General features: G+C 43.7%; 1 protein-coding gene across 1 annotated transcript; it reads right to left on the reverse strand.

Moving 5' to 3' along the window:
- Positions 1 to 2,942: 2,942 nt before the first annotated feature.
- On the reverse strand, positions 2,943 to 26,196 carry CD63 (CD63 molecule). The gene is made up of 8 exons (XM_073563455.1): positions 26,021 to 26,196; positions 25,768 to 25,846; positions 9,046 to 9,234; positions 8,888 to 8,962; positions 7,423 to 7,518; positions 6,172 to 6,309; positions 3,951 to 4,034; positions 2,943 to 3,625 (listed from the first exon to the last, which is right to left on the reverse strand). The coding sequence occupies exons 2-8, from the start codon at positions 25,831 to 25,833 to the stop codon at positions 3,560 to 3,562; spliced, it is 714 nt and encodes a 237-aa protein (XP_073419556.1). The 5' UTR covers positions 25,834 to 25,846; positions 26,021 to 26,196; the 3' UTR covers positions 2,943 to 3,559.
- Positions 26,197 to 26,493: the final 297 nt, after the last annotated feature.

The following is a 26,493-nucleotide window of genomic DNA, read 5'->3' on the forward strand; positions in this document are numbered from 1 at the left end:
GGGAATTAAAAGGAAACAAGCTGTGGATACAGCAATAAGTGACACCATATACACTTGCATTTGTAACCATTTATCATTTTAATGTTTTTATGATCTTAAAGTCAGTGGCGTAACTAAAGTCCGATGAGCTCCAATGCAGAATTTGGACCTTGGCCAAACCTGCATATTGGTCCGATGTATGGGCTCTCCTAGTGTTTTAGATTCATGCATGTTCACCCCTATGTAATAATGTCCTCTTCCTGGCTGCTTGCTCTAACGATGTCCCCCATCTTGGACCCCCTTCCAGAAATAAGGTCCTTAGCCTGGCCCCTTCCACTAATAGAGTAACCCATTCTGGATCCTTTCATGGTACGGTGCCCCCACCCTGGCCTCGTTGAGGTGTAAATCCCCCCCATACTGGATCCCTTACTGGTACAATACTCCCCCATCTTGGGGTCCTTCCACTCTTATCCAGCCCATTTTAAAAAGAAAAACGATTATTCTTACTCTCCCTGCCACCCCCCCAAAATCATGACGTGCAACAGGACTTCTTCTCTAGAGCCAGAAGCTGACTTTGGTGTGCTCACTGCCATAAGCTGCCCGTCACTGGCAAGCAGACATTGGTTGAGTATATTGCAGCTCAGGGTCTATGCTGCAAAACATTTCAGCTGAATGTGTGTCAGGCCAAAGTCTAGCTTAACCCTTTAACACTCCATGACATCTGTTATGGAGCAGGTTCATGGTGTGTGGAGCAGTCTCACAAACTGAGCTTCTCCGTTAAAGGGAACCTGTCAGCAGGACTGTGCACAGTAACCTACACAATGTCAGGTCGGCGCCGTTATACTGATTAAAACGATACCTGGTGATGAAATCCATCTTGTGGCTGTAATCTTTTTTCAGTTTTGAGTTAAAGATATGCTCGTGCTTTTGGGGGGGGGGGGGGGGGGGGACTTCATGTGGGGCTCTTAATTAGGCATTTACCAGTATGGCTTCTGATTGGTCACTGACCAGTAGGGTGACCGGATCTCATATGGGGGGGAAAAAAAAAAAAAAATGTCAGAATCTTGTTCGTCTGGACCCCACAAAACGATTCCCCTTTCCAGATATTGAGAGAGCCAAAATTTGAGCTCGATCAAACGACATTAACCCGTGCCGCTCGTCGCTCAAAGTTTGAAAAAATCCAAATTGAGGTATTTTATGATTTAGGTATTTTGCATAGTCTGTTAGACTATAAAGAATGTGACAACAATATTGCAGAAATAGCCCTGACCAAATTTTCGAACCATTTGTGGTATTTGAATGCAGAGTTGGTGGGATTATCGTTTTTTGATCCCACCATTACAGACAATGAAAAGTTGTTAATGGCTAATAAATTGCTCAGTAGCACAGATGAACCATCAGAGCACGCTAGGGTTGTAAATCCAAAAGTTAGGAAAGACAAATTAAAAGAGGTAGGAAGTAACCGACTTTAACGACCTTCTGACAAAAGATGAAGAACAAAAGCAATATGTCCTGCAAGTTGTAAGCAAATGCCGAGCATTATATTCTGACGTTTCAAAAACTACTTTAACAAAAGCTCTAGAATAGATTAGATAACTATGTAAAATTATCAACTCATGTAGGTTAGCGTGCTCTGATGGTTCATCTGTGCTACTGAGCAATTTATTAGCCATTAACAACTTTTCATTGTCTGTAATGGTGGGATCAAAAAACGATAATCCCACCAACTCTGCATTCAAATACCACAAATGGTTTGAAAATTTGGTCAGGGCTATTTCTGCAATGTTGTTGTCACATTCTTTATAGCCCAACAGACTATGCAAAATACCTAAATCATAAAATACCTCAATTTGGATTTTTTCAAACTTTGATCGACGAGCGGCACGGGTTAACGTCGTTTGATCGAGCTCAAATTTTGGCTCTCTCAATATCTGGAAAGGGGAATCATTTTGTGGGGTCCAGACGGACAAAATTCCGACATCGATTTTTTGCGGTCACCCTACTGACCAGCCCCTATTATATATAATTTTTTTTTCCAAAATATATGTAAAAGTATCACCTTCGGCAGGCACCTGCGCTGCAGCATGATCGCATCTATAAATATGCATTTAATTTTATCTGCTGTAAGAATATAATCAGATCATTTTTTTCTTTTCTGGAAAGACAAAGCAAGGCGTCCGTGAAGTTTTTTTTGGAGCTGAAGAAACTTGGATTTTGATTGTAATTATCATAATTTTACAGCAAATGCAGCCAATTTCTTCATAGCAGAGTTATGGGCTGTAGAAATGTATCGCTTACAGTCGTACTGATTTATTATGGTGTCTTTAAAAAAAAAAAAAAAAGTAGCATCTGATTTTTTGGTAAGCTGTCCAGGAAAAATAAAACATCAAGTTGGCAACCCTTCATGGGATGACGTATATTATATGTTAAGACAGTCAGGGACTGGAATGAGATGTTATAAAGTCAATAGAAAAATCCAGCTCACCAGAAATAGCATCTTGGACATCAGAGCACGAGACCACTGTGTCAAAGAGCTTATATTAGTACAATGAAGAAAGGAATGTTCAGCTCCACGATGTAGTGAAAACACGAATCCTTTTATTCACTTAGTCCATTCAAAGGTGAGGTTAAAAGGCCAGCACAGAAAAACAAGGCTTGCGTTCTCAACGCGTTTCTGGTGACTTCACCCCCTTAGTCATGATCACCACAGATTGTCAAGAGTTAGACGAGCTGTGGGGTAATAACTTCTGCCCATTTTTGGCACAGCTAGGAGTGACTGACTTGAAAAACACTACGTTTTACCGAGAACTCTAAGTTGTGCCTAAACTTCTGACTTTTCAAAGCTTTTACGCCAGAATGCTGGAGTGAAAGCCTTGATGAATTGGGAACCAAAGTCTTCAGACGAAGGCAGTCATTAATAGGTCACTATATCTAAAGTGAACGGATCAAGCTCAGGTCAGACAGCCGTTCTAATCACTTTATTATTGGCATTAAAAATTTTCCATTTTGTAGAAATAGAAGGTTAGACAGTAATTGTTAAGTTGTTTGACAGCACATGCTATTTGCAAAAATTACAGGACATCATCCCCTTGGCAGCACTTATGGCACAACTTACATACACTTTTTACATTTCTTCTGCATTGAAGATATATATAGTCCGCTCCATTATGGGCATTGGCAAAAATATTGCATTAAGGCACTGAAGGAATGTTACAGTATTTACTATTTTTATACGATTCTTTCCCCCATGAGTTGTCTTGAACAAGACTGGTAAAGCGTTAAAAATGAGAAACTAACTCAGTTACTTTACAACTGCTTGTAGGAACATCTGTAGCTAAAATGTGCATTATATATGGAAGATGCGAGTAAGACGTGACAGCTACAGGTTTCCCACAAACACATAAAAACTAGTGATACAGAGCATTTAAGTCACACAGGAATAACACACTGCCTTATGAAGCTACAGCCTGGCGTACGCAAAAAGGTTGCAAATCATTCAAATGCAGCACAGGCCAGCGTGTAGCTTAATATGGCGACGGAGGAAGTGACAGCACGGCGTAATCTTCTACACTGGAGACGTTCACATGACTTCATATCCACTGCGGATTCCCTTCATTAGACAGCAGGCAAAGACGATCCCCAAGATCTGAAAGAAAAATCAAAGTATTAATGCAACTTAAAACCACTTACAGTCTCATGCCGCATACTGTCCTTTATTGCATATTCCTACTGCATAGTGAAGGACAAATATTCACTTATTTCCTAAATAAAACACAATTTTATAGATCTACTGCATCAATAAGACATTGATCTTGGGGTAAGAGGTAGTCCCTCATCTAGCACCCTCCCAAGTCAGACGTATGACCGGCAAGTTTCTGATTCGCCATGCTATGACTATCACCAGACTCAGACCGTGCTGATAAAGGTGCAAGTGTAGAAAAAGCCCCCTTAAAATGAAAATAAGGCCTCACCTCGAAGAACGCAATGCCCAAGGCAACTCCAGCGATGATGCCTATGTTTGTTTTGAACAAGGCTTCTATTGCAGGCACACAACCCTGCGTAAGGAAGAGTAGGCAGAAGTACCAAAGTCAGTCACTAAAGTAATAAAGCTTATTTTTCATTCATGTCCTATATACATTACTATTCAGAATTATGGACTTTTGTGACTGGGAAATCTTTGTTTGCAATTGATTTTTGAAAGCTGTAGAAACAAACAGATGATCTAATGGATAGTAGCCATCACCAAGTTCTGTTGTCCGTGCTCATCTTCTCTAAGGCGTCATCACTGAAGTAGAACAAGAAAACCTGCCATCCTAAAATATAGGGGCTCATAAGACAATTTATGTGCGGAAACGAGAGCCACAGACGTGCAAGTTACTTTCTGGCAGGTCAGACACAAGAATGACATTTTCGTACATGAACCTATAGGCTGTATACACATCACACCTCATATACATCAGCTGTAATGGTGCAATTTGAAGCTACGGAGGGACAGCGCTGAAGTGGCAAGGACGTGGCAGGAGACGTTGGCTATTGTAGGGGGAAGTTTTTGTAATAGCATGGAGACAAGCAGCAGAAAGTGTGCCACCTCCTCACCACTTCAGCCATGTCTCTGGATAGCATCTAAGGCATGCAGACAGTGGAGATTGCTTGTTCATTGTGATTGGTATACAGTCAGTAGGTCATATAGGTTCATGAATGCAGTTCTCTTTTGTAGGGCCATAGTCACATTGTACTATTGCTACCATTGATTTTATTGTATAAGTGTAAAGGAAGCCTAATGAAGGAGGTAGGAAGTCCATGCTATATTTGATAACTTAATCAAGATCTCAATGATCAGACTGCCTCAAACAAGTGTAAGGGTGGCCTTATACATAAAGCCAAAGGCAAAAATGAGCAACCAGCTGTCAGCCATCTCTTCCGACTGCCCCATACAGATGAACGTTTCACTCACTCATCTCAACAAGTGAGGGGGGGGGGGGGGGGGTCTGAAATTCACACACGATAGACTAAAGTCAGATGATCCAACCCATGCCTGTGTGACTGGCTGCCCGCGCCTGATGTGTAAGGGTGAAGGAAGGTGGGGTGGAGGGGTGGTCTTACAGGAAATGTTTACTCCATTTTCATCAATTGAAAAATGTATTTAAGTATTAATGTTTAATGATATAAACCATGAAAAATTATTTTCAAAAGTTTTGATTTTTGCAACATTTAAAAAACCACTAGGGGGAGCAGCTGCTGGCATTTGCCATGAAAACCTAGAGTAGCGTTAGCTCCCATAAGGACTGCAGCAAATGTGGACTCCCTTCTGGGTGTCTGCAAAAGGATAAAGCAAAATGACATTTAGGATCACAGTGCAGGGACAGTCTGTTGGAGACTGCAAAGTGATACGGAGCCATGGACATTGCCACCGAATGTGTGTCACCCTCTTTCTGTTCATTTAAATTTCATACACTTGCGGATCCGGTGCATCAGTTTTTTCCAAATCTGCAACAGATCTGTTTAAAATTTTGTATGTTTGGGACTGACGTTAAAAGACTCAAGTGAGAAAGAGGCCTCAGTAATGGGAGAGTCTTCACGATACACAGATTTTACCCCAGAATTGAGAATGACTGATCTTTCTCTGCCAAAATTGAAGCAGATAACTGATAAGATACCACAAAGTCCCTTATTTTCAGTTGGAGTGATTTATGTAATAAAAATTAGAACAATGGTTACACTTAAACGTATGATAAGGGGTGGGAGAACAGTATAATTATGTGGGCACTCCTGGATGAAAGGGAACGTGCTGCTACAAACATGGCTTTTGAGTTTCCCCATTTCAGAAATTGTTCTGACTTTTGGAGATCTTAGCAAATGCATTACTTATTAGTGCAGTTTTAGTTACATATCTCATTATCCCAATAAGGGAAAAAGTCATTCAAAATTCTGCTGCCGATTATGACAATTCCGTGAAAGCAATGCATTGTGGGAGACCCCAATGACAACTGCACAATAAAGCTGGCGGGTCACATTGCCATAGCTGGTCCAGACCCCATTTTATTCAAATGGAGCAGATAGTTGGGCACACTGGATTTCAAGCATAATGCTTTTACTTGGGACGTGTCTGGAAGTCGCTTATATCCTTCCTGTATTAAAGTAGACCTATGCCGAAAACCAAGAGTCCAAAAAAGTGCATCTGTCCATACTTACAGCAGTGTAAATGTTGGTCAAGTTCCTGCCACAGTTTGGAGTAATCTCCTTGCAGCAAGTGTCGGGCACGTCATTTGTGCCTTTAAATGGGTCATAGTTCTTCCAGTCGGTAAAGTTATTGGCACCGCAGCACTTGAACTGGAGAAGAGGACAATGTGGTTCGGTATTACTGGAAGCAGAAAGTTGTAGGTATACAATAACATGGACATATTCTGAACTAATAAAGTTCCCTGAAGGACATTACAAAAACATGGAAAATTTTCAAGTACCGTAAATAGTATAAACCTTTCCGGGATTCACAGCAAATCAAGTTCTGCAATTGTCTGATAAGATACACAATATATATTTCTTCCATTTCTGCTCGCCCTTCGTTTATAAAAACATACCCCATACTAGTCTGCCTTAGAGAGGCGAGGGCTGGTGAGTGCACGAGAGCAGAGTCTTACCAAGGAGGATCAGCACCTTTGGCAGCGATCTCACCATTACAAAGTGAGAAGTATTTATTAAAGGTTGTCTAGGTTGAAACGGAAAGTCTACAGTCAGCAGTCACTATATGTGACTGTCAAATCGTGCCAGAAAGTCACAAATCTGAATTCCCCAAACACCCACCACTTATATTTACACTTTTACTATTTAAAAGGATTATGTAAAAGCTTTTCCTTGCAGAAAGAGTTATGGTTTTAATTAGTACCATTTCTGGGGTACAAATCTTTGATCACTTTTTTTTATACAAAAGAACACACACAATTATGCTTTAATCTACATTGTTTTGGATAAAAGCCGATTTTTACATTAGCCCCGAAAGAGAACATGCAGGTATTGGTTGCTTGCACAGTACACTGCAATCACTGGCAGCCAATTAAATCTTGGCATATTATTGATTTCTTCATCTATTGAGAATAAATGGCCAGGATTGGATTTTTCTTCTGTGATGGCAGGAAAACTGCTGGACTTCTGCTGATCATGAAGTGTAATATCTGCAATTCCATGAGCAGCAGAATTTACACTAACATCTTGCAGGAACTACATCCTGTAAGAGTCTGCCATGTCAGGAAAGGGTTAACACTTTTATATAATAAAGAGTTTTAAACGAGACAACCTTGTCTACATCTCTCGTTAATCCATATTGCCATGATACATTTACTTCAGCTGAGGATTCCTTAAGTCAGATCCAAGTCATTTCCATATCAGCAGCTTCTGCTCTGGATGACCAATATAAATCTGCTCATCAGAATGGCAACCATAACTTACACCTTTCTGCAGATCATCAATTCCCTTCTTTGCTTCTGTAGTCTTATTGTACTTTTGCAGGCCATCTGTGATGGTATCCGTGAATGCACTCTGTAACTAAAAAAAAAAAAAAAAAAAATAATAAAGAGTAAAATTCACATTTCACAGGAAAGTACTTGATATGATCAGACTCATTCAAGAATCTGGTGCAGCAACAACGGATGAGCTGGATGAATGTCAGGGATCCCAAGGTAAATTATGGGATCAATTCCTTCCCTTTTGCCCACTGTTGGGAGAGAGACAAAACCCTTGGTAGAGGAGATGGACAGTGTCTTAGTGGCTCCCTCTTATAAGAAAATGTTTCTTCCCTCTGATGGACTCAGGATCTTCTGCAGCCTAATAGTATAATTCACACTCGCCCTTCTAAAATCACATGAAGTTATACAACGACAGTCCCCATGTGGCAAAGGGTCTTTAGGCCATACACCAACATACTACAGGGCTAGCCCAATTCTACCAACCAAACATCAAGGAAAACCGTCATGACTTATTGGTGGCTTACTTTCCTCTACATACTGAAAACATGCGACTAAATGTTCTACTTTCTGACCCTTCAAATATGAAGATTAGTAACGATCAGCAAACATGCTTGGATAACAACCACTGGTGTTAGAGCAGTATCTTGAACATGCTCAAATATGTTCGTGTCCCTGGGGATGGCCTGTTCAGTAGCAACACATGTGGGATTCCCTAACAAACAGGCCATCCCTGCATGTGTAGCGGCTGTCTAACAACCTCGAATCATGCAGCCGTCGGGACTCAAACATTATTCGAGCATGCCCAGATGCTCGGACAACACGTTAAACCTGACAAGAATTGCACAATATACAACACTGCTGCTAAATGGACACTTTGCGGGAGAATGTAGTCCCTAGTTAGATACTCTAGGAGCCAGTTTTCTTAGATAGCCAGATAAAAACCTTACATAGACACGACCACCACAAAATATCAGTTGCAAGCCACCGATTTCTTGGTACAGTGACAGCTTCGCCCTATTTGTGCCAGGTTTAAGTTACCCTCTTCAATAGTACAGGTAAACAACGTGCTGATCACTGGGGATTTCAGATCTAGGACCCACTTTGATCCAAAGAACAATGCTCAAGCATTTCCAGTAGAGTTAGGCCGCCTTTGCGTTTTGTAGTCTCCTGCCCCCAAATAACAGCCTCATAGGCATACAAGACGCTCATTGGCATAGAGGTGACTGTAGAATTCAGGCCAGGAGACACACTGCTGGTCTGTGCTGGGGCCACAGGGCACAACTGTGAATTTGTCATAAAGGGAGACCTCTGTCCAAGTTAGCCCCAATCAGTGTGTTCTGCCTTCACCATCAACGCAGGACTAAAAAGAGTCTAGAGATCCATATGCCATCTCTTGATGTACGTGAAAACTAGGTAAATGGGGCTATAGTAATAAGGGGGAGACTTACCTGATTCCTGTAGACATATCCAGCGATTGCAGCTGCGATTTCCACCAGGAATATCAAACCCAGCAAGACCGCAAACTGGAATAAAAAGATGGCAGAGATATATAACACTCATCATTCTACACCACCAATCCAGAACAACCGAAGAGAAGTGTCCTTACCGTGGTGACCATGCAGTAGTTCTCCTTTACAGCTCCACAGCAGCCAAAGAAGGAGATGAAGAAAATGACCACACCCACTGCAATAATGACGATAGGGGGCCCAAATATGGCGGCGCTTTTAAATACCTGCGGGTTGTGCATTTGAACCAGCACATAAATTCCCAGTCCTATGAGAGCACAACCACAAATCTGGAGGGGGAAAAAAAAAAACAAAAAAAAAAGCCACACCAAAAAGTCAGATGAAGGCAGGGACAATAAATGCATACATCAGCTACTAAACATGAACGCATAACTCATTGACACAATGTGCAGAAATCACTTGCCGCCGCCGCCACCCCCCCCCCCCCAATCAAATGGATTTCCCAACCTTTCATTTGCCTTAGAAGCAAATATACACCCAGACTGGAGAAGGGCTCGGTTTTGTTTGCATTGTTCAGTAGAGATGGTCCTTGCATAAGAGACACGTAAACCTGCAGAACCTTAAAGGGAACTCGTAACATCCGGAAACACTATTCAGCTGCAGATATGACGATAATCAGCAGGTAAATGGTAGTTAAATCATGTCTGCTAGGCTCTATGGAGCAGTGGCTACAAGGAGAAAATTAAGGTTACTCCCAACAGCAGCTCAGTCATCGGGGCAGGGGTAGCGAAGGGGGTTTTTATAGTCATCTCTCAGGAAGTGAGCGTGGCTTCAAATCGCTTCCTGGCCTGCTGACAGTCCTCTTCCCTGTGCACTGACAGCCTGGGGTGTTTGCAGAGCAATTACTGCATGTTCATTGTACAGTAGGCAGTGACTGACAGCTCTGTGCACAGACCCCTTGACTGGAAACAAGCGGATGCAGGAAGAATATAACTTCTCCCTGCAGCTGCTGCTCCAGTAAGCTGGCTACTCAGAATTTAAACGCCACCAACCTGCACATTACCAATACATCTGCATGCAAGTAGTATACCAGACGTGATGGCTTCCTTATAAAGAGACACTGGAATCCTCACATCTAAAAAGGCGGCCATACACAGCCAATACCTGTTGTGAACAAGCTTGCTCGGCTGACCGCTCTCTCTCTTAACTACAACAATATCAACAAGATACAATCCAACAACAAGCGGCAAGTTGAGCAAGATTCAGGAACGGTTGATTTGTCTATGGTTAAATTATCCGTAAAGACAACCCCTTCTAAGGGCAGATTCCCCCTGCCCAACTGATGGAGTAAAATGACAGCTATTCAGCTACTTGATGGCTGAAAGGCTATGAAACGACTGCCACCTTAGACAGGCTGACCGCGCTTATGATCCGCACAGGAAGATCAGTAAGATTGGCAGGCTTTGGTCTCGGTAGCACATGTTGTCCATTATACACAGGATGATGTGCTGCCGTGAGCGAAGATTTTTTAAGACTGGTAAAAATAACTTCTCAGTTCACAAATTGACATTTTGCTTGTTTGTCAGGCAATTAGCAGGCTGTATACAATGACTGATTATTAGGAGGAGTTTTTATGATAATCAGAGAGTGTAAATCCTGCCTTAGAATAAAGCAGGATATGTGACCAGCTTCTCTCACTAAGGCTGGAATCACACTAGCAAATGGTGTCCAATGCGACAACATAGGATGTGAGAAGGACATTAATGACACTCATCTCCAGCTCTGCACCGATGTCAGTGCTCTTTGATCTGATCCTCCAGGATGACGGAGGATCATACAGCCACCTGACCACCAAGCAATTTACACAGTTGTGGTCAAGTACCAACTAAAGTCATCTTCCCTCAGCATTCAATGCTGTGGAATCGTGACAGTGTGCACATTGCAGAATGACGGCAGAGATTTTTCTAGAGTCCCAAAGCAGCCTAGTTCCTTCGGCCATGTGGCATGAATGAAGAGGAAATTAGTAGGCCAACCCTTATGTTCTCCATAGGATTCCTGCAAGAGTGTTTCAGGGTAACGCACAAAATGCTGCAGACCAAGGATAAGTTTTCATGATTAGTATGGGATGTTGCAGACTTTCTGAACCAATTAGGTTGTGTCATTGGCGTTTTCAGCTACGGCTTTTGTCTCCTTTTGGCATGTTATGTTTGAAATTAAAAAAAATAAAAAAAAACAAAAACGTACCAAATAGTCATCAAGTTAGTCCAACAGCGAGAATAAAATCCATTTTTTTCTATTTAAAACATTTGTAGGTTTAGTGTTCCTTTAATAAGGAGGACGTGACACATGGATCATTACTGTAGACGCGAAACACCCAGAGATCTGCAAACAAACATTTACCTAGTGCCTTATCTAAAATGAGGCTAATGTTACAAAGCAGACACACACCCTATCGCCCAACAACCCACCAAGGGCACACATGACTTGTCAGTCATAGGCCAAACATTGTGCTATGGAGTCAGACCTTTATTTCTATGCTACACCAAGCAACCACCACTGACCAGTCTGTCACATCAGGAGGGCAACATGCTCGTTCAAGAGACTCCTCAATTGCCATAAATGTCTTTGCCAGGTCTAATGACTATTCTCCTGAACCAGCTTTGTTCCCCACCCCAAGATTTGGACCCGCTCTTCCTTCTTCCACCATTCATGTAATTAATAGAGTTAGCCAAGGGGCAGTGACCCTCAAGAAGACACTCAGATGAGATAGCATGTTTATACCAGGTCCTAGTGCAGATTTTTTTAATTCTATATACACACACACACATTATAAAAGACCAGTTGGGAATGGGTTAATGAACTTAAAAAAAAACCGTAACAGCTTTAAGCATTGCAATAAGGGAGCGTTATGCATCACTGTTCCCCACACAGTCTGCGGACAGCTGTCCAACAGTCATTTTACGGGGTCGTAACGCAACTACTGTGGGAGTAGAGGACCAGTTTAATATTGAGAGCATTCAATAATTTATAGGTTGAAGGGGTGAACCGAAACAAACTTATTTTCCTCCTAAATGCCATAACCTAATCTATTTTCTAATGGTTCAATGCTCGATGCACTGAGCAGGGGGTTGGACACGATGACCCTGGAGGTCCCTTACAACTCTAACATTCTATGATTCAATTACCGTATTTTTCAGATAATACGCACTCTCCCCCCCCCCACCCCCCCACCCAAAATTTAGGGGGGAAATGAGGGTGGGTCTTATAATGCTGATATACCTTACTGGTACAGTTGCTGCAGGCTGGGATGGGGGGGGGGGCGGCGGCGCTGCAGGGGCTCTGCCGACATTTTGCGAAAGGCCAGAGCCCTCGCAGTTCCATGGTTTCCTATGTGGTGGACTCCAGGAAAATGGCGATGGATGGAGATCTCGCCACCTAGATATCAGCGCTAAGCTCTCATCTCCCGAGATCTCCATCTGTGCATACGCCGCCCCCCCCCCCGCAGCCATTTTCCTGGAGTCCACCACATAGGAAACCATGGAACTGCAGGGGCTCTGGCCTTTCACAAAATGTCAGCAGAGCCCCGCAGCGGCATGCCACACATCTAAACACCCCCTCATCCCTGTCTGTGGCAATGCTCCACTCCTCCACGCACCATTTTATTAGGTTTTTTTTATTTTTCTCCTCAAAATTTGGGGCGTCTTATCCACAAAATACAGTACATATTTTAATTAACTTTACTTCCCTTTTGATAACACTGAGAATCCAAGTGCATGCTGGGACACTCAAAGCATCACGGGGGTGCAGAGTCTGCGGTGACTGCCATAGTCCCTACCGCCTCCCTGAAAGTGTAAGTGACCTTCACTTCAGGGCTAGTCCCTGCGGTCACTGATGTGCACAGAGTGCGCTCTCGCTAGCTCAGTAGTAACAGAGCTGTAAGTGCGTGTTGTAAGGCCCTGCAAGTGACGTCACCGCAGCCTCTAACCCCTGACGACACTTCCTTTGAATATCCCAGCATGCACCGAGATTCTCAGACTTATCAAAATAGTTAAAATATAGAGATAGATAATATTAGAAAGTAGGCATTTAGGATGAAAAATAATTTGTATTTCAGACCACCCCTTTAAGAAGTCCTAGCTGAAATAATGCTGGCAGTTCACTAAAATAACCCAACTATTATGAGCTCATCCTTGGCAGAGTACGGCCTTGTGAGATCATATGCTTTTCGTATTGCAGTCACATGCCCCAAGACCAGACATTCCCTTTTTCCCCCCTCAATTCACAAGTAGACGTTTAGGAGGTTACAAGGACTTGCAGCTTTATATAGAGTATAATAGGGTTAGAAAGAAGAGGCAGGGTTTTTTTTTCCCCTCCCCAATTAAAGGAGAGAGTCTCAAAAAGCGAGAGACGCTCTGGAGACCTCCTGCAAACAGCAGATTGTCCGACATTCTGCTGGACATTACCCTTGTAACAGCTGGAATACATTATGGGGCCATGCAAAGTGTGAGCAGAGGACCACTCGGATTTTTAGTTTAATGTTCAAGGCAAATTTAAGTTGTCCTGAAGGAATCCATTCTGCACCCCTCTCAGAGTAAACTGATAAGGGGAACAGATGATAAACCCAAGGAAACACTTTTTTTTCCCTAAGTTTCTCATTAAACCCCTGCCCACCAACATGTATGAGGAGGTCACATTGTGGAAGCATGAGAGGCATCTGGTCAGTGCTAGTTCAAGTCATACTTTGCACACAAAATTTATACATAAATCTTGTCTGTAGGACGTGAGAAACCACAAACCCTCTCAAACAGGGTGCACTGAGCTCTGAACTTCCAGTGCCACAAGCAAGTCCCCAAGAACAGACGAAGCCAACATAGCACAGCTTCAAATATGAACGATTGCTCTAGAGCCCACGCAATTGGGACAATATATCTGTGGCAGCACAACTGCACAGTTTTTGAAAGACGAGCGAGAATATTTCTCAGACGATTACTTGCAAGATAAATGTGCATTTTTCCTTCACAGCTCAGTCGCCAACCCATTCACATTACCCAATTACCATGAACGATGGGGTCATTAGTGTTAGAAGCAACAGATTAATGGCCACTGTAAAATGTACACGGGCCTTAAACGACTGTTCTAACAGATTGACTGCATGGAATTGTGGTCATGTTATAGCCATGTTGGACACGAGCAACAAGTATGAACAACTGGAGAACTAAGAAAAATGGATTCAGAAACTACACTTTAAACCCTGTGCCAGTCGTTGCACATCTGCAACATGAAATTATCACTCTCCCACAAAGCGCTCCACCCTATGTTTTATTAATGACCCAAGTCTAACATCCCCAATCTCCTACTCACATCTCCAACACTTCACGTGCTGCACCAGTTCTATAGAATGCAGTACCCAGGACAATTCAATTTCCAACACAGTGCTACGGACTAGGTTGGTGCTATACAAATAAAACAATCTACATATAAAAATGAAAAACGGTACAAAGATATACATCTTTCCCATATAAAAAGGAGTGCTCACTGCCTTCTAGACACCAAGTGGTTAATAGACATAAATGTGAGCTCCAGCTGCTTTATATCATTCTGGCAAATATTGATCCAGGCAGTCACCAGGCGCTGAACGCGGAAATCATGGCTGCTAGTCACATATGAGAGTCAGGCAGGCAGCGCTGTGGAGGGACAGCTTCTGCTTTTGAGAACTAATCTATTAATATTCAAGAACATGAACCTTGGGCAGCGTGTTCACTCTGCAATCTGACATTACACAGCAAATTTTTTTTTTTTTTTTTTTTTAATTTTCAAGCAAGCTCGCTCATTGATTGGGAGCAATGTTTTTTTAAAGCTGGCTTAAAATAGTTGTTTAGCAGCCCACCATCCCGTGTAAACAAGCAACATGATACTCTGTGTACAGGATGTTATTTACACAGAACAATCAGCTGGGCTAAACTGGCCATTAAAGTCACCATTTACATGCAGCCAGTGGTGGTTTAACCCCATAGTGACAGAACCAATTTGGCACTTAAAGCTGTCAGCTGTTTTGGCCGCTATAAGATGCAGCCACTGCCTTTGAGGGCTTAACTACAGCATTCCTGCTTGCTTCATAGTCCCCCACATCACGCTCCTGTGCAGGCGTACTTATTGGCCCTGTTGAGGGCAGAGCAAAGTACTGCAGTGCGCAGGCAGCATTATAGAATGCTATAGATAAGCCCTGAAAGGCAGTGGCCGCATCTTATATCAGCAAAAACAGGTGACAGGTTCCCTTTAATAACCAGGACAATTTTTACAATTCTGACCACTGCCACTTTATGAGGTTACAACTGTGCAACACTTCAACGGATCCCACTGATTCTGGGACTGTTTTGTGACATATTGTACTATGTTAGTGGTAAAATTTCTTCCATATGACTTGTGTTTATGAAAGAAAATTTTTTTGTAGTTTTCAAGCTTAATTTTTGTGCCCAAAAGTCAGAGAGCCATATCACACAGAGTAGTTAAACATTTAAGAGAGAAATAAATCGGACTGAATCAGCCTTTTTTTGCGGTCGCTGTTATCCGTGAATATCGATGATCACAACACTGGTGTCAGTAAAAACCGACCCGAATCATGTTCTCCGGAGGTCTCAGCTACTGGGGGTAGTCGAGAACCCAGAGATTTTCTGACGCTGGGGGGGCGCTATAGCTTTATTTCTCAGCGCCATTGAAAAGTGGCACTGAGGAATAAGTACCCTTAAGGGTACTGTCACACTTAGCGATGTACCAGCGATCCCGACCAGCGATATGACGTGGTCAGGATCGCTGGTACATCGCTAAGTGGTCACTAGTGAGCTGCCACACAGGCAGATCTCACCAGCGACATCGCTGGGGACGGGGGTCGCTACTTACCTGTCAGACCAGGCGATCCTGCGTCCTCCCGCCCGGCTCCACGCGTCGCTCGTCGTCACAGCAGGAAGCGCCGCAGGAAGCTGACGACGAGAAACAGTCCTGAACGTTCACGCGCGATCAGCGATAACCAGCGGGGGAGCCGGTCGTAGGTAAGTATCAGACACAGAGATATCACTAGCAATATCGCTATTACGTCACTAGTTATAGCGATCTCTTAGTGTGACATGCCCTTAACTTCTGCCGCGAAAAGGCGTCTCGGCGGTCGTTAAGGGGTTTCTGGCCATAAGGAGTATTTGGTCAGTATTTTACCTCAGTATCTGTAGGCCAAAACCAGGAGTGGGTGATAAATCCAGAAGTGGCGACGTGTTCCTGTTACACATTTCCTCTGATTGCTCCTCTCCTGGATTTGGCTTACACATACTGAGGTAAAAATACCTCAGATACTCCGTGTGCACATGGCCTAATCATGCTCTGAAAATACAGTACAAGAGCACAACAACACAACCTCATATTGAGTTATGCTAAGTAGCAGGCACAAACACGACCTGCATGGAAGTTTATGGCAAGTGTGTTGTGTGCAACTAGCGTCAGAAAATCCGACACATGGAAAACATTAGCGCCTCTCCAGCGCAGTGTAGTACCATAAGAGATCATTAGATTATGTAGCCTGCGATTTCAGAGTCACGAGATACCGCGTTGCATGATTTCGTTCAAGGGCATATTCACATAACTGACATTTCTCCTACGCTGGATCAGGCGTAAAGTGCCCAGCAGCGACCTAAGCAATGTGTTAGCCGTTAGTGTTTTGTATATTAAAAAACAAAAAGACCCAAGAACCACAAGTATGCAGTTACAGTTATGTGCATCGAAATAAGGGGAAGTTAATGAAGATAAGACCGGATGCTGGGATAGTCAGTTGGCTTACACCAACTATTCGTGTGTTGGGATGCCTACTCTTAATCTATATCTTTGGCCTGGGGCAAGAAAAAAAAAAAAAAAAAATAAAAAATCCCATGGCTTCTAGTACCACCTATACATTTTCATTTGCACATGGAAACATGAGAAGCAATGGAATGAAGCCAAAAGGGTGAAGATACCGATTCAAAAAAACTAGGGTGATCAATGAGTGGAACATGCTACCATGAGAGATGGTGAGTTCTCCTTCAATGGAAGTCTTCAGAGGCTAGACAGACATCTGTCTGAGATGGTTTATGGAGGTGTGTGTGTGGCGTTTGTTGGACACTTAAGGCCACGTTACACAGAGAGATTGCTGAAAAGTCACCGATTTTGTGATGCAACAGTGACCTCGCTACGTGTGACACATAGCGGCGACCAGCCCCCCCATGTGACGCATGGGGGGGGGGGGGGGGGGGGGGCAGTCGCCACTATGTGTCACACGTAGTGAGGTCGCTGTTGCATCACAAAATCGGTGACTTTTCAGTGATCTCGCTACGCGTGACACATAGCGGCGACCGAATGTGCCAGGCCATTTTTGATTATTGGTGTCCCGCTGGCCGGCATGCATCGCTGTGTTTGACGCCGATGGGCGAACTCATGGATGCAGACGTGAATCGTCAGAATAGCTGCTGTGTGACAAGATCGCAACGACCGCCGAGGTCGTTATACGAATCGCTGGATCGTTGCTGCGTCGTTGAGTCGATCTGTCTGTTTGACAGCTCACTAGCGACCAACTTTGACACAAGGTAAGGTTTTTAATATTAGACAGTGTAGGACTATCCCGGACAGAGTTACTGTGTCGTGGTGGGATGGCTTTCATGCTACTTTTGACCAAAAACAGTATTACTAAAAACTCTATTTAGATGCACTTTTGCTTTTACTTATTTAATTACAGCAGGGTTTTTGCTCACTTTGTCTTTTGCAGGTTTTATGGCCAATGTCAACATGCATTTATATGCTGCATGTGTATCAACTCAAACCAAGCTCAATTTTTGTGTTTTTACTAGCAATCATGTAGCGACGCACCAGCGATCCTTACCAGGTTGTATTGTTGTAGAGATCGCTGGTGCGTCGCTGAGTGTAACGGTACCCTTTGAGGTCCCTTCCTACCTTTCAATGTTGCCACCTCAATACCACCACTGGAGCTGCTGCAGCCCCCACCTACTGTCTCCTTCCTCAATTATCCTGTAGACCAGAGCCTTCTCCTGTCTGTACCAGTGTAATTGTTAGTTTCATGACAAATTATTTATATTTTGTATGCAACACCTCATGTAGAGAAGCAAGGAATCAATGGTGTTCCAAAATGTAATACATACTATACTGAGAATTCATTAAGGGACGTCTTATAACACCCATGATTGGACCCAGCCTAGTGATCTGCTGAATGTTCCAACTCAATCCCTAAGAACCAAAATTGAGGGAATCCCCGACTTACATTCTTACGTTTAACTACAAGACGTTTGTGAAACAAAAAAAAACCCAAACATTCACCCTCTGCCCGTCATCTGGTCTTCTTTCCACTAGAGCTTCTGTCTTCTAAAACATGCCTTGATGAGTCTTCATTTTCAAGAGATCAGCAATGCAATGACTTATTCTTTAAATGGTGTAAAATTTGATATATTTTTAACCTAATAAGCATTGCACAGGGTAAATAAGTTAGCATGCTGCGAGTCTCAAATCCACCATGCAAATCAATTTTTACAGAAGATTTTCTGTAGTATGTGAATAATTGTGTAAATACTATAACAGACAGTGGATTTTCCATCTAGAAATTACCTTAAAGGGTTGTCCACTACTAGGACAACCCCTTCTTATACCTCATGCTGGGCCCAGATCAATGATTTTTTTTTTTTTTTTTTTTTTTTTTTTTAAAAGAGAGCCTATACTCCATTCCAGGGGCTCTCATGAGGTTGTTGGGACACGTGACCCCGGCACCTAGTCAGTGCTGGCCTCATTGTCCCCACCTTTTGTTGCAGCTGATCCATCTTCAATTCGACAGAAGAGCGCTGGGCTCACGTGTCACAACAACCACATGGGAGCCTCGGGGAGAGCGAGTGCAGACACCGTGGGAATGGCGCCGGCACAGAAGAGTATTAGCATTTTGTTTTTATTTTATTAGGGCATGACAAGAAGTTTTCCCAAGTAGTGGACAACTTCAAGGTTTTCTTAAAGACATCTTAAAGTGTAGCTGTACTTCCAGCTAACTAATCGGAATAAGGAGTCTTGTGCACAAGACGACCACAGGTCAGTATTTTTGAGCCTGTAGTGGGAAAGTGGTGAAAATGCAGATCCCTAAGAATGGGTTTCCAGTACTTGCTGATCTCACTTCCTCCAGATGTCTGACAGTCATCTGAAGGCTGGGTGAGTGAAGCGACAACTGGTGGTCACGCGGTCCCTGCGGCCAATGTCATACAATCCCTGGGAGAGCCAGAGCCTACATTCTTGGTGAATATAAAAGTGTTATTTTACAAGTGATCAGAGATTGAGAAGGGTCTGTTAAGAATAGCGTCCCTTTAATTTAGATTCGACTGAGCTGGAGGTAAGACTGCTAGGTCATCTCCCATACACATCACATGCACACCAGAATGGAATACTGCTCAGTTAGCACATAGAAAGAAGAGGTAGTACTCAGTGTAGATGTGAATCCAGTTCTAGGGTGGGGGAAAAAAAAAAAAATAAAAAAATAATATATGATATAAGCTTCTTTTGCAGAGTAGATTGTGAATTCAGGAATCAGGGAAATAAAGAGCAGTTTTTTCTTATTCTACAGTTGAGCCAATCAAGTTGTGGGACCCTAATAGTTCATGGCCTCAGGACCAGAGTACTGCAATCCTCCTATTACCTGTACCACTGCCAGAAACACGATTAGTTGCCACCCACCTGCAACTTCACGCATGTAACGACACTGCAGGGCTTTCTAATCAGAAGAGGTACAGGGGATGGCGCAGGTAGTTTCACAGTGCACTGGTGGCAGCCATGGATTACCTGCATGGCAGTTGGATCAGGGTACTGCAAGTCTTTTTTGCGAAGATTGAATGTCTTAACTACAGTTCTGTCATTCAGGAAGTAAATAAAAGTCAATCTGAAACGTGCATTGTTTACACCCATTATAGATGGTTTCGCACTTCCCGTCAAGGTCAGTTCTCGCTTTTACAAGATAGATCCGAATCAGCTGGGCATTTTCCCCCATGCAGGGTTTTTTTTTTTTTAAAATGCAAATAAGCTGTAATTTACAGTACCAGCAATAGCTGTGTGTACACATATCTGAATGTATGTATGTGTGTATCACCAACCAATCACAAAGCATCTTTCATTTCACCAGAGCTGTTCAAAAGAAGCCGAGCTGTGATTGGTTGCTATGAGCAACAGTTTTCCTTGCAAACTGTCACTAAGCATCTCTCATTTCACCAGAGCTGGTTAAAAGAAGCTGAGCTGTGATTGGTTGCTATGAGCAAGTTTTCCCACTTGACAACACCTCAGCAGACACTGACATGGTGGGAGAAATCTAGCGTCCCTGGGAACATAAGCTCCCAGCCATTGTCTGCCCCTCAAAAAGGAGCACCGAGCACATGACAAATGAATCCCCCCTCCAGTGCCTATATCCCCATCACACATCCTCCATACCAGACTGTCAAGTGTGAAAAAAACAGATCCGTTGCAGATTTGCAAAAAACTAATGCACCAGATTCTGTTTTTTGGACGGATCCGTCGCAGCAGCCAGTACATGAAATTTAAAGGAACAGAACTCTGGAAAAGGGGAGAGAGGACCCCAGAGTCTCTTAAAGGGATCATTGGTATGGAAGCAAGGGCAAATCCACAGTGCGCTTTGGTACTGACCCCAGGCCTCTTAAAGGGATCCCCAGTCAGTAGGGCTTTGGAGCATGGGAGGAAACCCAGCAAAACACAGGGAGAACTTGTTGCTAATCTTTGTCTCTCTTTTATATCTATAACAACTTTTTCTAACCCCTTAGTGACAGACATTTTTTTTTAAATTTGACCAGTGGCACTTTGTGGTAATAGCTATGGAATGCTTCAATAAATCCCAGTGAGGCTAGTTTTACACTAGCGTTTATTTCCTGCAGCGCACGGCGCCGCTAAGCCCCACCCCATCCGGTCATCGCCGCCTACTAGCGCACATGGGCGCTTGCGATCTGCGCACCCTCTCTTTAGCATAGGGTGCGCTGGCCGTGCGCTAGCAGGATTTTGCCGTGCGCTGCGCACGCCGAAATGCAACATGCTGCGTTCGGCGCACATTCAAAAGTGCACAGCGCACAGCAAAATCCTGCTAGCGCACCCTATGCTAAAGATAGGGTGTGCAGATTGCAAGCGCCCATGTGCGCTAGTAGGCGGCGATGACCGGATGGGGCGGGCAGGGAGTCGGCAGGGGGCGGGGCTTAGCGGCGCCATGCGCTGCAGGGAAAACGCTAGTGTGAAACTAGCCTGATTGAGACTTTTTCCTTACATATACATGATAATGGCAAATTTAGGAATATATATATATATATATATATATATATATATATATATATACATACACACACACACACACACACATACATACATACACATACATATACACACACACACACACACACAAAACATCAGAAATTTGACAAAAAAAAAAAAAACAACAATTTTCAAGTTTTGAATGATTATCCCTTTAATTCAGATAGTCATACCATAGAAAAACATTAATAAACATTTCCCACATGTCTGCTTTACATCAGCACCATTTGTAAAATATGTTATTTTGTTAGCCTTTTAGGATGTTCAAAAATGTAGCAGCAATTTTGCATGGAAATTTACAAAAAATTTTTGAGGGACCTATCCAGGTTTGAAGTGACTTTGGAGTCCTATATGTTGAAAACCCCCAAAGTGATACCAATTTAGGGCATGTGCACACGGTGCGGATTCTTCTGCGGATCCACAGCAGATTTAGATGCGTTGTACAGTACCATTGTTTTCAATGGAAAACGCTGTGCACGTGCTGCGGATTTTTCCGCGCGGTTTACAATCCGCAGCATGTCAATTCTTTTGTGCAGAAACGCTGCGGTTTCACACCTCATCCATTATGAGGTGTAAAACCGCAAGGCAAAACCACAGGACTTAAATCCGCAGGACTAATCTGCGGTTTTTACTACAAAATCCGCAGAGCCAAAAAAAACTCCGTGTGCACATACCCTTAAGAACAGCACCCCTCCACATACTGAAAACTGCTGTCAGGTAGTTTATTAACCCTTCACATGTTTGAGGAATAAAAAGTATTTTTACCACCTAAATGTCACTGAATTTTGAACAGGCCGCTATAACTGGGAGACTAAGGCTGCTATTTGGCTGTGAATTGCCATGGCAAACATCAGGACCACACAATCATGATCTCAGGGTGCTGATGGGGTTAAACAGGAAGCTCCCACACTGGTAACCATTTATATGATATAGTCGTTATTGACCGCATATAAGGGGTTAAGATATGGACGGTGCAAACACTGATGCAGCAAGTTGTTGGCTATAGTGGCCAGCCACTGGACTGTCATCTGTATGGGGATGATAGTCTTATATCGCAGGTCAGTGAAAAGACGTATTGACGGTCATTAAGGGGTTAAATCATGTGTTTGTATTGCATTTACAAAAAAAATTTAAGAGCTAGCTGAGGTAGGCAGTTTTAACTTGTTCATTGTTGATTATTAGCAAGAGATTAGTGAATGAGGATGAAAAGTCTCAAGTACAAAGCTATCCAAGTTTCATATGGATCGCCATAGATAATGGGCGAGTCTGAGCTGAAAGACGGTTGGACCTGCTGACGGACATTTTACATGACTGTAGCCTTATACAGCATACCCCTTTACAATAGAGCTCTTGAATATGATATGTGGAAGCCTTTTTGAACCAGTAGTGTTTTTCATCTATGATTCTAGAATTATGCAGTTTATGATAGCACAAATTGCATCTTTCACCTCTTTCTATATTTGCTCTGACTCAAAAAGGTTAATATAAAAGATACTGCACATACTGAACTCACATCACTCAGAAGAGGCATGGCGCTGGATACCGGAGGAGACTGATAGGTGAGTATATTACACTACACATACAGATTGAGGTGGATTGGTAAAGCTCAGATGTGCTTATTTAAGTTCCACTAGGAATATAAGTTAATGAATTGTGTCTTGTATTGAACCTCAGCACAACTGAGTTAAGCGCAGCTGAGTTACAATACCACATACATCCTGTGGACATGTGTGGGCCCGTTTTGAACAAAGCCTTTGTTATCCTGCTCTTGTGATTAAAACTGCAGCTAGGATCACTTGTCACTTTATACCTGCAATAGAAGGTCAGCTAAATATCTCAGCAATATGTGACAAAACAGCCTATATCCAGCACAGACAAATCGCAAGAGAAACACAAGAATCTCAGATATAAATAGAGGCAATACACTGCCAAAACACACAGCCAATCAGTAAGCAAATGGCCAGAATCCAAAGACCACATGATTATGGCTTTCCTTGCATCTTTCCAACCAACAACACAGACATCCATTAGAGGCTTCAGCAAAACCTGTAGATCAAGTTCAGAACGTGATATTCGCCTGAAATAGATATCACAACTGGTATATACCGCAAGTCTAAAGACGTAGTTAGAAAACTTAGTAACCTATGGTAAAAGTAAAGCAATAAACTCATTCAATCTTAAGACTAGCGTTACCGGTATTGTCACTTAAAAAGAGCATAACAACTATCTGAAGAATCTAGAGTTTGACATTCTCGATCTCCAAGAACAGACTCCACAGTGGCTGAAAACCAGTTTCTGGCAAACCAAACAGCTGGGTAACAAAACAGTATACACAAACATATGTACAGGGTTAAGACTAGGCCTCAGGACAGCAATTATGTAAGGTAAAGAGCAAGGGAAGGGTTACACAAGATCCATCCATGAGGGAAACTATATAAAGAGGAGCAAAAAAGTGTAAAACAAATAAATATAGCTGCTACATCTGGATAATTATAAGCCCTGGACTAAAAGGAAACAGTTGTGCAACCTTGATGCCGTGGTGTAACCTTTCCAGCTGACTTCCCCAGAAAAACATCTCTCGCTTAACACCCACTCTCAGCTCTGACTGCGTCACGGGAGCAACAGGGATCTGCACCTATTCTACATGGCGGATTTATCAGTGAACCTCGACGATTGTGAGGAAACGGGCAAACACGGCGCACTTCTACAACCAGACTGTTCCCCAATGTTGGCGGCAATGGAAGTTGACGAAAGGGAATATTTGAACTATAACAAACGTTATTTGGAATTTTGCAGAGGATGGTTTTAGGAACGTTTCTAGCTTTTTCTCCAAGAGAGCATTGGCCCAGTTAACCATCTATAGTCTGAGGAACAATTCACATGGAGGAAAAGAAGAAGTGAGACTATGCCGATGCTGGCTGCCCACAGCCATAAATCCACACCTGTGGTGACCACAGCGCAAAATCCCACCCAAGTGTATGCATCACAGACGGTTGTCCTACACTAAACATACTCTCCAAGGGTAAGCAGTGGCCATTGTAACATCTGGCCACCCTGAAGAACCGCTAATGACGAATATCTAACGTGTATACCGGCTGACTCATGACCGTTCAGCAAACACTGAGTCAAGCAATGTTTGATCAACTAAATTCAAAATACAGCCACTGAGATCACAAGTCTGTCCCATTCTTTTCCCTTTCAGAAAATAAATGATCCCAAAGTGAGTCACCTAACCAACATGCCTGATCTGCCAAGTTACAGAGGTATTCCCAGGTTTGAGTGTTATCCCCTATTAACGGGAAAAAGCCAATCACTTGGACCCCCATCGACTTCAAAAACCAGGGGTCTGAAGAGCCTCATTGTGAATGGAGCATTGGTCAATCAGGTGCACCGCCGCTCCATTCTGTCTTATGGGACCACCAAAGACCAGCCAAGAGCTCTAACAACAAGAGTGAAAGGAAGGAGATGCAGATGGCCGACCACAACTCCATTCACATGTGGGATCTTCACAGCCATGGTTCTCAGGATGGGTGGGGGTCCCAGCAGCGAGACCCACAGCAATCAGGACCTTATGCCCCATCCTATGGATCAGGGATATTTTCAAAACTTGAAAAGATAGCCTTCAGCTATTGAATAAGTAGTTTGATCTTTTCAAAGAGTTTTCTGGGGCTTTAACACTGATGGCCTATCCTTAGGCTAGATCAATGTCTGATCAGTGACGGTGACACCCAGCACTCCAGCTGATCAGCTGTTAACCGTTTTGGCGTCCGAATAATGGCTGCAACTAAGTACAAAGCAACCGCCACCTACTCAAGTCAATAGGGTCAGATGTGCAGGACCACCGACCTCTGTTCTGTCAGAGGAACAACTCCAACACCGGAAACATCTGATCGGTGGAGTGCTGGGTGTCACCTCAGATACTGACGACCTATGTTAAGGATATACCATCAATGGACAACAAGCCACCATGCACAGATGACAAGATCTGAAAAGCAGCTGAGGCCTGGGGTCAGCAGACGGCCAGGGAAGCCTTGGAGCACGTATTACATGGTGCCGACCACTCACATTGGCCTTTGTGAAAAGTTACAATTCACAGTTTCTTGTACATAAGAGTTTAGTCTGATTTTAGCGACACAATAGATCTCAGATCTCCAGAAAGGCAAAACCCATCAGCCGTTCACCACAATGATGAAGATCAGATGAGAATCGCACCGATGACGCCAGCAGAGTAAAGGGCGGCAATCCATGTACTGAAGACCCCATAGTATTCAGCCTTTCTGGGGGCATCACTGTGTAACAGGCAGCCGCAGGCTCCAAGGCCGAGCAGCTGATCGCCCTCCAGGGGACACGAGCTTTACATCACTCTGTAGGTGTCGGCCACCAGCTGAGCACATGTGACCCCACCACACAGGAAGCCATGCTCACGATGGCCGCAGGAGACGGATCATCACACGATCACTACGTGTCCTCTGTGGGCAGCACGGAGAGTCAGAGCCACTTACCCAGAACAAGAGGTTGAATAGGAAGACGAGATACTTGACACACTTCATCCCTCCTTCCACCGCCATCCTGCTGCCGTGTCTGCACAGGAAAGATCACACAGAAGCCATCTATTATACGCGTTTATGATGAGGAGGACGCCGGCCCGCCCTGCTCCGCTGCCCGGCTCCACCCGTCGTCCAGACGGCGCCCTCCGGCCAGGGCAGAGCGATGGCGCCTTCCCATGGAGACGCCACCGAGAGGCCGCGCACTCACCTCTGCTGCACCGTCTCCTGCCTGTTGCTGCTCCGCACTGACTTCACTAATGGTAGATGTGGGCGGCACCTCCCTGCTCAACTTCCTGCCCCCCGCTCTCCAAATCATGTGACCCTGGCGGGGAAGGAGGGAGTCTGGTCGGTGCTTCAATCCGGGAACCCCCGTGACTCACCCGTGTACTGACAGCAGCTCACTGAGCAGCGCTGTGGTGACTCCCAGTCATGAGCCCCTGCCGTCTCCTCACAAGGAGTCTTTCACAACAGAACCTGGTTATAGACCCCAGTGGTGATAGGAAATGGCCCAAAATAACAGGAAACTGCAACTAGATTATTACAAGGGATGGAGGGAAGGCCTCTCATACTAAGAGGTTGGGAAAGATGGGCTTATTTAGCGTAGAAAAAAGCCCCCTCAGAGGAGATCTCATTTACATGGACACATACATGCGTGGTCAGTACAGAGGACTGGCACATGAC

This window comes from Dendrobates tinctorius, unplaced genomic scaffold, assembly GCF_039654945.1.
Source record: "Dendrobates tinctorius isolate UK_male_01 unplaced genomic scaffold, ASM3965494v1 ptg000388l, whole genome shotgun sequence".
Lineage (NCBI taxonomy): Eukaryota > Metazoa > Chordata > Amphibia > Anura > Dendrobatidae > Dendrobates > Dendrobates tinctorius.